This window comes from Gobio gobio (genome assembly GCF_949357685.1).
Source record: "Gobio gobio genome assembly, chromosome: 2".
Lineage (NCBI taxonomy): Eukaryota > Metazoa > Chordata > Actinopteri > Cypriniformes > Gobionidae > Gobio > Gobio gobio.
The window spans coordinates 14038754-14050695 of NC_137098.1; the positions used below are offsets into that span (position 1 = coordinate 14038754).

At 41.0% G+C, this 11942-nt stretch overlaps 1 protein-coding gene across 1 annotated transcript; it reads left to right on the forward strand.

Moving 5' to 3' along the window:
* The first annotated feature begins 3737 nt into the window (after positions 1-3737).
* On the forward strand, positions 3738-11694 carry myl12.1 (myosin, light chain 12-1). Its single transcript, XM_079805292.1, has 4 exons — positions 3738-4062; positions 4920-5131; positions 8390-8551; positions 10855-11694. The coding sequence occupies exons 2-4, from the start codon at positions 4948-4950 to the stop codon at positions 11025-11027; spliced, it is 519 nt and encodes a 172-aa protein (XP_079661418.1). The 5' UTR covers positions 3738-4062; positions 4920-4947; the 3' UTR covers positions 11028-11694.
* The last annotated feature ends 248 nt before the right edge of the window (positions 11695-11942 follow it).

Below are 11942 nucleotides of genomic sequence, written 5' to 3' on the forward strand. Positions count from 1 at the left end.
CGCCACATTGATAGGGCACGAAAGCAGCCGCGTGACACCTTCAGTAGGCGAAGGGCCGATCCTGTTGACCAAGCCCCTGAGCGTTTAATCCACCAAAGGAAGGGGCCTCATATGGAGCAGTCCCAGGGGAAGTACCGGGGAAGCTGCGGCCATGAGACCCAGGAGCCTGCGACATGTACCTACAGAAACATGATGGCCTAGCCTGAAGCGGACCAAGCATGTTGTGATACTGGAAATCCGAGCAGGAGCCAAACGGACCTGCATCGGAACGGAATCCAGATGAACACCTAAGAAGGTGGTTTGCTGAGCCAGAGTAAGAACGCTCTTGTCGGTGTTCACTCTCAAGCCAAGAGATTGAACGTGTCGAAGAACAACATCCCTGTGATGAGAGGCTAACTCCCTGGAGTGGGCCAGAATGAGCCAGTCGTCCAGGTAATTGAGAATACGGATGCCCTGGAGCCTCAGCGGGGCCAGAGCGGCATCCATACACTTCGTGAACGTCCTTGGTGCCAGGACAAGACCGAAGGGAAGGACTTTGTATTGATAAGCCTTCCCTTTGAAGGCGAACCTGAGAAACTTCCTGTGTCGTCTGACAACCTGAATGTGGAAGTAAGCATCTCTCAGGTCTATTGTAACAAACCAGTCCTCCGCACGTATCTGAGACAAGATAGTCTTGAGCGTTAGCATCTTGAACTTCCCTTTGTAGATGGCGAAATTCAGGCGGCGGAGGTCCAGGATGGGACGCAGACCGCCGTCCTTCTTCGGAACAAGGAAATAACGGTTGAAGAGGCCACATTTCTCCTCTGTTACCGGAACTTCCTCTATTGCCCCTTTTTGGAGGAGAGAAGTACGCTCTTGTTGTAGCACAGAAGCCTCTGAGGCGTTGTTCACTACCGTTTTAGCGACCCCGTCGAAGCGAGGAGGGTTGCAGAACTGAAGCGTGTAGCCTGACTGAATCGTGCGGAGGACCCAGGCTGATATCCCTGGCAAAATCCCGGTCGTGAACTGCAGCTCCCCTTTTTCTGACCAGAGGGTCAGGAGCAACTCGAAGTGGCCAAAGCAGCGGGTTTGCTGGGCCGCTTTGGGTCGATGCGTCTGTGAGGTCGTTGGTGGGGAAATGGACGACCGCGAGCTCCCCAGACCGTGGTGGGTGGGGGATGACTCTGGTCGCTCCTCCTGGTGGTAAACTCCCTTCTGTAAGAGGGGCGATCTGTAGACTGAGAGGGGGAGGGGGAAGGAGCGTCCCTCGCTCTCCTCGGCATGAACTGCTTGAAAGCGGCAGACTGTGATTTTGCAGATCTGAACTTCTGTTGACCGCCTCCCCAAACAATCCGGACTGAGAAATCGGAGCGTCCATCAGGAAAACCTTTTCCTTATCGCGGATCTCGGTAAGGTTGAGCCATAGGTGGCGCTCTGCCGCCACCGCGCCCGCCATAGAACGTCCCACAGCGCGAGCTGTGTGTTTAGTAGCCTGTAACGCCAAATCCGTGGCTTTGCGTAGCTCCTTTACTGCTTCCGGTGTCAAACCAGTGCCCTCGTCCATTTCCTTCAGTACATCCGCCTGATAGGCCTGGAGAATGGCCATAGTATGAAGGGCCATGCCAGCTTGACCAGCTGCCGTCCGTAGTCCTACACGGCTTGGTGGGAAGAAGGGGGCGGGACTTCCACGAAGGAGCTGAAGATGGCGCGAGGTGAGTGGCCAGTGTGTCTTCAACCGCGGGAATGGCGGAATAGCCCTGTTCCTCAAAACCCATGAGGTTGGTGAAATCAGCGGCTGCCACGTTAGTTAGGCGGGCTGAGAACGGCTGCTTCCAGGATCTGGAAATCTCACTGTGCAGATCGGTAAAGAATGGTAGCTTCCTCCGCGGAGGCCTAGAATTAGGGCCGCTGAGGAATCTCTCATCCAACCGAGAAGATTGAGCTTCGCGGGGTTCATCCGGCCACTCGATGGCGAGCTTCTGTGTAGCGTGCGAGAATACATCCACGAGCTCATCATATGCCACTGATGGCCGCGCTTCCTGGCCGCTAGGCGGGAGAGCGTCGTCAGTATTAGCAGGCCCGAAATCCTCGGAGTCGGATGCTGCAGTGAAGATGATATCATCCAGTCCGAAGGAGACCGCGTTGCGTGCCTCTGGGCTGGGACAAAGATAATCATGTGAATATTCCACAGGCGGAGTCCCGCACACGTGCTCGGGGGAGAAAGGGCGAGGCCCGTCTGCTCGCACTCCACATCCTCGAGCTCTACATCCGAACCCCAGGTCGCGGATCCAAGAGAGGCCTGCGCGGCCTCGGGAGCGCGACGGGGGAAAACGGATGACTCCCTCTCAAAAACCGCGAGCCTCGAGCGGAGGGTTTTGAGAAGGAGGTTATCGCAGTATTTGCAACTAGGGAAACCCTGAACCGCGTCGCGTGCGTGAGAAAACCCCAGACATTTAACGCACTTACTGTGGGGATCGTCGATCGCGATGAAGCGAGTGCACGGCGGTGGGGAGCGTCGGAATTCCATTGCACTTCACCACAAGGAGAACAATGTTCCACTATCCGCGGTCGCTGAAGTGCTGAAGGTGAAAATCGACTGAAATCCAGAAATTTTGGGCCAGAAAAACCGAAACCGAAGGGCATGAAATGAGCGCTTCGTGAAGGCAGAGAAATCTGAGGAGCAGATGGCGTGTGCACGCCAGTATAGGAGTGACAACGTCAAAGGGGGCGGCGCGCGCACCATCAGCCAATCAATTGCCGTGATTCTATAAGGGCTTCAGACAATCGGCACACCCAGAGGGCATTCCCATTACATCATAAAGTGACCCAGCGTCGAGTGAACCTATGAAAGAGAGCATTGGATTCCTCCGCGCTGTGCCGTGCCGAGGCAAAAATCACGTAAAGTTGATAATCCCGCGAATAACTGCAATTGCAGATTTCGAACAGAGATGGCGACAAAGAGGAAAAATTATGGACTACAGTATTTTAATGCATTACTTTTCAAAGTAACTTTCTTCAACACTGAGAGTATCGTTTTTTGTATGGTTTGCTTATGCACCAGCTGTCGGTTAAGTTTAGGAAATGGCCTTCATGCTTACGTTTTTTTTTTGTTGTTGTAAAATTCGTATGTTTCCGAACAAATCACATTCATGCGAAATCGCCGCCTCGAAAAATAGTTACATTTTATACTTACGATAATTTTGGGAAAGGTAGTGCTTTCATTTAGAGCAGTGGATTTAAATCGTTCAGATGCCACGGACCCCAAAATTTGATCATCCTTATGCGAGGGACCCCCATCCTAAAATTTGAAAGGTTACATATTTTACCCATTTTATACTGTGGAACAAGTGTTAAATATTTTCGCCGTAGTACTGTAGGCTACTGTTGTCCTATTATTTAAATAAAACTTTATTTATTTTTATATTTATATTTTACAGATATTATTTTAATCAAATGTTTTTTATTATTATTCACTTAGATCAAAATGTATTTATTTAAATCTTTATTTATATTTTAATCAAATTAATTTGTTTATTTAGTTGTTATTGTTTATTTATTCTTCGATTTTTACACTGATTTTCTCTCAACTTTTCCACGTTTTTTTTTTTTTTTTTGTAAATCACAATTAGGTTCTTCTGTGATAAGCAAATGTGTATGTCTCTAACATCAGACCAAAAAACTTAGTAAAACAATTTAATAAATATTACGTCTACTCGCGCTGAACAGGGGAAAAAAAGGATTTCAGACCGTATATGGTCATGTTTGAGAACGATTACGTGTCTGGGGCGTGTCTGGAGAAACTAACGCTGAAGACGGGCGGGAAGAACATGTTGTTTATGATACTTCATTAAAGAATTTAGTCTCATGATAAAAGTCTAAATGTCGTATAGACCGCGTTAAAATAATTTCCTAACGGTTTATTGCATGCTACCGCAGAATTTGTGAGTCTTTATCGTTCACCCGTGACACCCTTGCAGTGTTGTGTTGGTCTGGTCGGGGCTTGCGGAAGTTGCGGAAGCGACACTGAAATCCGGAAGTTTGGGCGGTGGTTGAAACTAAGCAGCTGTCGATCTCGTTTCTTCGGTGAGACGCTTATTTTTCTTTCTTTTTAATTATTTGATCTGTAGTGACTGTTCGCAATGATTGTTTATAAGGTTTAATCTTAAAATTCTATACCTTTCCATAATGCTCGATAAAACCTATACGGGCAGGGATATTAAACGAGCCACCGTGTGCTCGGATTGCTTAATTTTCCGATTAAACATCTCTAAACATTTTGCCTAAAATGTTTTCCACTTGTAGTATAAGCTGGCTTAACATTAGCAAATACGTAGCCTATTGCCAATGTGCATTTACTTTCTTCCTGTCTCCATTTTATGGTTAGTTTGACCTTGTCATAGAAATAAGGCTAAAATTGTTTTGAGGAATACTGTAAATCGTGGATCTGTATCCGGTAACTAAATGTGCTATAAATAAATCAAATGGGTCAGAAATGTAGGCTATGATGATGATGATGATACAGAAGACGCCGGCCTCCTCCCGCAGTCTTTAATGCGACGTTGTTTTCGCTGTCCTGTGAAATAAAGCTGCTTAAGCAGCTATTGTACCTGTTTTGTTTTTATATATTTCTTAAATTTTAGCTTAAGGTCCCAGTATAAGCAAAGTCTAAAGTGGGTTATGTAATGCAGTGGACTTGCCTCAGCACGCCAAAAATATGAAAGGCATTTTAAAAGATACCATCTTATAGTGTTTTCATGTTTCCAATAGGCATATGTAAGGCATATTGTTTGTAGATCAGTAAAAGGCATGTTTGGTCTTACAGAGCCTCTAAAACATTGTATTGCATCACTGTCTTTTAATTTAGCTTGGTGTATGTACTTTTTTTTTTAAATGCACAATTCTTTTTGCAAAAGGTTAATATGTCTTGTCTTTTTTTAAAGCTTGTAGGTAAAGCCAAATACAGCCAAAATGTCGAGCAAACGTGCCAAGGCAAAGATAACCAAGAAACGCCCTCAGCGTGCGACGTCCAATGTCTTTGCTATGTTCGATCAGTCACAGATTCAGGAATTTAAGGAAGCATTCAACATGATCGACCAGAACCGTGACGGCTTTGTCGATAAGGAGGATCTTCATGATATGCTTGCTTCTCTTGGTAAGATTTTACTAGCATGGAGGACTATCTATGCTCTTAAAAGTCCCCTGAAGGTTTAAAATTCTTGCTTTGGTTTTGCATTTCATTAACCGTTTCATTGTTTTTGGTTTAATCATATATCATATCCAGAATGTAAATATGAGAGGAACCTTATACATTTGGAAGATTAAATATGTTGGGGAGATATGTGGATAGCACATCCTTTTAATTAATGTTTTAGGACTGATCCAGATTACAAAACGGAACGGTTCACTCAAAATTATCCCATAATTTACTCGCCCTCAAGTCATCCTAGGTTACAATTGGATTTAAATGAACTAATATCCTGGCTCTTCCCAACTTTGTGATGGCAGTGAATAGTTTTTGAAGCTCCAAAAGGTGCATCTATCCATCATAAAAGTTATCCATATGACTCCAGGGGGTTAATAAATGCATCCTTAAGCGAAGCGATGCGTTTTTGTAAGAAAAATATCAATATTTAAACTATAATCCCTGGCTTCCCACAACGGCCGAATGCATGTTCACTACAGAGTTGAGTTCTGTGGAAGAAAAATATGGATATTTTATTGGATATCGTCCAATCTTTGTAATGGCATTGAATAGTGCCTGAGTTTTTTAAACTCCAAAAGTGCATCCATCCATCTAGGGCTGGGCGATATATATCGTGAGATTGTTATGCGCTTCTCATCAGTAAAGCCGGTTAATTGATTAGTAGTAAATCGCCTTCACCTGCTTTCAGATGGAGCGGCATTTACTACAAAGCTAAAACTCCAGTGTTAAATTAAGAAAGAAGTTAGAGAAGTTAATGAGACAATTAAGTGATTAATTTAGTGATGATTGAGCATTATTGAAGACACCTGATGTTAACAAGCAGAATCACTGAAGGAGAAAATCATAAATTGTAAGCCACCGTTATGGGGATGGGTGTGTGCATTAGTTGGCGTCTTGACCCTTAAATTATTAACTTTAGATTTTGTTTGTCTGCTGTTATTGATTTATAACAGTCAAATTAACAAAGAAAAGTGTGATCTGATAGTGTTGGCTATGTTTTGACAAAATCATGCTGTGATCAGAAAAATGAAACTTTTTGAGATAGTTTGGTTTAACTTGTTAGCAGCAGCTTTGTGATTTTACAGTATGTAGTTATCCTTTTTTCTTTTAAGCCAAAATATTTAATTAACATTGTTCTGATCAAATGACTTTCAAATTAATTTATTTAGAAACACAGACATCAATAATCAGCCTGTGAGTCTCAACAATGGTGACAATAATAAAGCATGTTGCAGTGGCTACCACCAATCACAACTCATTAATGGCTCCCATCATGCATTGCGGTATGAATAAATTATGATCTGAATTGTCTATGTAATTTTCTTTTCCTAATTTAATATTCTGCTCGTCACCATTGTTGAGATGCATAGACTGAATCTTGACATCTGTGTGTGCCTAAAAGAAAGACTTTTTTTTTTAAACAACTTTTAAGAAATCCTTTATATTATATCTAATACTTTGAATATTTATGCAGAATCACAGATATGCTGTAAATCGACAACATAAATCAAAAACATAGTGCAAATGATGATTGTTATAATATAACCAACAGATCACTTTTTGTCTTTGTTCTTCTGGTAATTATAACTCAGATACAGCAGCCAGACAAAATCTAAAGTTAATAACATAAGGATCAAGAGCCCAACTAAAGCAAACACCCATCCCCATAACGGTGGCTTACAATTTGAGATTTTCTCCTTCAGAGATTCTGCTTGTTATCATCAGGTGTCTTCAATAATGATCAATCATCACTAAATTAATCACTTAATTATCTCATTACCTTCAACACTCTTGAGTGGACTCATATACACTCCCAGGAGTGTTAATTTAACACTGGAGTTTTTGCTGTGTACAAAGAGCCGTAGTTAACTGACAAGCTGAGCCATATCGCATTAATTATCGCTGGCGATACGTCCACGATATTAATGCGATATGGCTCAGCTTGTCAGTTAACTACGGCTCTTTGTAGTAAATGCCGCTCCATCTGAAAGCAGGTGAAGCCGATTTACTACTAATCAATTAACCGGCTTTACTGATGAGATGCGCATAACAATCTCACGATATATATCGCCCAGCCCTACATCCATCCATCATAAAAGTAATCCATATGTCCATACGGTTAATAAATGCCTCCTTAAGCAATGGGCTTTTGTAAGAAAAATATGGATATATTGTCTTATTCAGGATAACTCTGATTGTGTTCGTCTGAAAGAATAAAGTCATACACCTAGGATGGCTTGAGGGCGAGTAAATTATGGCATAATTTTAATTTGAGTGAACTAAACCTTTACTGCATTTTGGTGTAGGTGTTAATGTTTGCGAATCGGATTTGTGGATGTCGTTATCATGGTGTTGTGTATGCAACCTTATCTTGTGTTGTCATGACACTAATATTTAATTTGTTGATACCAATGCCAATAAAAACGATTGATACCAAGTCTGAAACCACAGTGGAAAATAACCATGCTATTAATAATTAATGAATACATTTAAACAACAGCGTCTACACTTCAAGCACGTTTTTATCTAGTATTTAAGTCAATAATAAAGAATAAAGAAACAAATTATTGGCAACTGAAGAAATAAAAACAACGAAACAAGGACTGTTTTACAGGCATCTGATAGGATCTATTAGGAATATTCAAGTAAATATTCAGAGAGAATTTTTAAAAGCCAACTGGATGAGCCATTCAATTTAATTTGTTTATGTAAATATAGTGACACCAGATGGCTAAAGAACATTTTGCATATGAATAGATGGTTAAATATAGTGCTCCTACTAAATGATGTAATTTGAACTGTGGAACTGTGGATGATGCCAGGAGATGTAAGGTTTTCATTCACTGTTTACTATAAGTTTTTGTTGGATAACTGTCATTTGTATTGAATTCTTTTTTTGTAATTATCGAAACCATACCATCTCCTCTTTGGAGCACTATTAAATGGCGTTTAAACGTTGACATGGAAACCACACTTTAGTCATTACACCAATATAAAATAAAACTACTTAATGTAACATTACAAACTGCTCGTATGGCTGCACAATATAACCAAAAGCTTATATAATTATATGCGTGTTTGTGTGTGTTTATGCTCATAAATGTACCTGTCCGGCATAAATGTTGTATCTAAAAGGCCAAAAAAGTAAAGGTAGACTGAGTGGTTTCACAGCCTAATAGAATAAGTCTGTTTTTCACTGTTTTTCAGGGAAGAACCCAACAGATGATTATTTGGAGACCATGATGACCGAAGCTCCCGGGCCTATAAACTTCACTATGTTCCTCACTATGTTTGGAGAGAAGCTTAACGGCACAGACCCAGAGGAAGTCATTCGCAATGCATTTGCCTGCTTTGACGAGGAAGGAACAGGTGAAAAGATTGTCTCGTCACAATTTAGGCTAAAACTGTGCTCACCACTACTCAATCTCTTTAAAACGAATTGCTAAATATAATAGAGCTGGCTCCTACACTCAAAAATATTTAAGATGTATGCATTTGAATTGAATATTAAATGACCATGCATTTGGAATATACAGTTTAAACATAAACTAATAAACTTCATGTGATGCATATTTGTTAGTCATAAATAAATTAAATGACTTTCTGCACAAAACTGCAAAAACTCATGGTTCATTATTAACTATTTATTAAAATCATCATTTGAATGTCAAGAATCAACATAAATCTGTTCATTTTAAAAACAAATTACATTTATTGAGTTAAAAAGTATGAAAGTGGTTAAAATACGACTTGCTGTGGAACAAATGTTAAACAAAATAGTTAATGTATGAGATTGAAACAAATTGGATTTATTGATGATAAATGTATAAACTTGGATATTCTGTGAAAACGCATTCAGTTTTTAAGTACTATTGTAGAAATCTTACCGGTTTCATTTATGTACGACTGACAAAAGCCCCGTTTCCACCAAAATTACCCGGAACAGTTTGTCGTAGGACCGCACGCGACTTTCCAGAGCCCACTGGATTTCGTCCTCCACAAATAAACCTCGTCGTCGAGCTCAACCAATCAGCATGTTCAGTACCTCGTGAGCAGGGCCATTTTGAGGGGGAAATCTTTATCCAGAACTTTATTTAGACTCCGGTTCCACACCCAAAGCACCAGCTATGAACCAGGAAAAGTGGTTCTTAAGTAGCACCAAAACATTGCTGGTCTAGAAGTAAGAACCGCTTGTGTCAGGGGCTGGGGGCAGGGTTACCATGACCAACAAGATGAACACAAACTTGAGATCTGCCATTTTTGAAATGGCAGCTAATTGAGCTAATAGCTGCTCGATTGTAATCTCCGTCTATACAAATTACGGCGAGCTGCACGAATGAGTTGGATTTGCTGTGTTTTGATGCCAATGTAGGATTGTTGCCATGTGCATCAATGGTGACGCAACATTCGCCATTGTTGATGGAAGGCTTGTTCGCGATGCATCGGCGCTGTGCAGACCGATCACCGTATGACAACAACTATAACGAGAGCATACGACTCCTTATGCTTTTGAATCGCTCTTGCGTTACTTTGATATCATGCGCTGATCGGTCTGCGCAGCGCTGATGCATCTCGAACAAGCTTGGTGTGTTTGTTTTTCCCGCTGCCTCGCTAGCGTTGCTGAGAAAGATGAGACGTATACAGTGACGTAAGACCTGACTCTGTGGTGGCTCTAGCCCGTGGAAAGGCAAACCGGTTCTTAGAAGGCTTGTCAGTCGAACCAACTCTGAACTAGTATAGCTCTGAACTAGCACCCGGTTCATTCTGGTGGAAAAGGGGCAACAGAGTACCACCCCAAAGTCCCTAGTTCCTGGGCAAAGTTCCTTCCTTGGAAACGTGGCTAAATATGCATCACATTAAGGCCTGGTTTCACAGACAGAGCTTAGATTAAAGGTGCACTGTGTAAATTTTAGCAGCATCTAGCGGTGATGTTGTGAATTGGAAGCGTCCACCGCCCACTCCTCCCTTTCGAAGCACATAGAGAAGCTACAGTGGCTGACACAGGACAAAGATGTCGTCGTCGAGACCGCAGAGAGTAGCTAGCGCTCTGTAGAGCAGTTTGTCCGTTTAGGGCTTCTGTGGAAAAATGGCGACTTCCCTGTAAGGGGACCCGCAGTGTATGTAGATAGAAATGGCTCATTCTAAGGTAATAAAAACATTACGGTTCATTATATAAGGTCTTTATACACCACTGAAAACACCGTTATGTATATTATATTGCATTTCTGTCAATAGATCCTCATAAATACTACACACTGCACCTTTAAGCCAGGATTAGGCCTTAGTTCAATTAGGACATTTTTAAGTAGCTTTTATAAACATGCCATAGAAGAAGAAGAAAAACATTACTGGTGTGCATCTTGAAACAAAACAATGGTACTGACATATTTTAAGATATGTCAGTGCAAGTTGCTTTCAGTTAAAACATGAATTTTAGTCTGGGACTAGTTTAAGCCTTGTCTTTGAAACCAGGGGTAAGATTATTTGTTTGTTTGTGTTAAATGTACTTCAAATTGATGGACATTTTATATGCTATTAAAAATCTTTTCCAGTCTGAAGAGTTATACTCTTTCTCTTCATAACTGCATAACCAAAATATTAAAACACTGAGGAAAGAAAATCACAAGATTGTCTCTGGACTAAGAGGATCATTTGATTCTTTCTCCCCACAGGCTTCATTCCGGAGGACTATCTGAGAGAACTTCTGACCACTATGGGCGATCGGTTCACAGATGAAGAAGTCGATGAGCTCTTCAGAGAAGCGCCAATCGATAAAAAGAGCAACTTCAACTACGTGGAGTTCACCCGTATTCTTAAGCATGGAGCCAAAGACAAGGACGATTAAAAAAAAACCCCACACATCCTGCATCCGTTTTAAAACCCCCCTTTTAGGCTAGAGAAATCCCGTGCTGTCCTGTTTACCTGGAGTCCCATTGAGAACCCAACTTTAACTCTGCTCTTGCTGTACGTGCATATGGAAATTAAGTGTTCACTCTACACAACTCACTAGACCTCATATTTTGAATGGGTTATGATACAGAATCACAGATAAAGTCATGTCACTTAATACTTAAATCCTCATGGTTTGGGCTGTCAAAATCACTTTTGTTTTGAGGTGTTTAAATGTTTTTTTTTTTTTTTTTACATTAGAATGCCGGTGTTTTGTTTTTAGGTGTATGCCAACTGGAACAAATTCCACTTTATTCTGCACACCTTACTGTTAATTGGTGAAAGTATTCTGTAAGTATAGGGCTCTCATGGATCATGTTTTGGTTTTGTCCATGTCTAAGGTTTTTACAACCGAGTGTAACTATGTAGTTACATTTAGCTAGTCGCACACAGGTAAGTTATCTCAGACCTCTAAGACAGTCTTGTTTTTGTTTAATCAGTAAACAATGTGAACATGTTGATGTATTTAGATGCATTTGATCTCATTTGATTTCATTGCCTAACTGAATTTTTACATCTGATAATATTAAGTATTTTGAATAAATCTCTCTTATTAAAACATTTTGATGTGCATTTTCTTGTTTTTTTTATTTTTATAACTGTCATGGACTTGATGTAATCAATTGATTACAGTCATAATTGTGCCTTTTGCAGTGCTGATGCTTAATAATTCTCTTTAGACAATTATTCTGAAGAATAAATGATGCTGAACAATGTTACTGTTCAGCCAATTTTCATGCGCAGATGCATTAAGCATTTTCACATCAGCTGAGAACATAAACTTTGATTTGAAGCAAACTAAAAGTTTAGG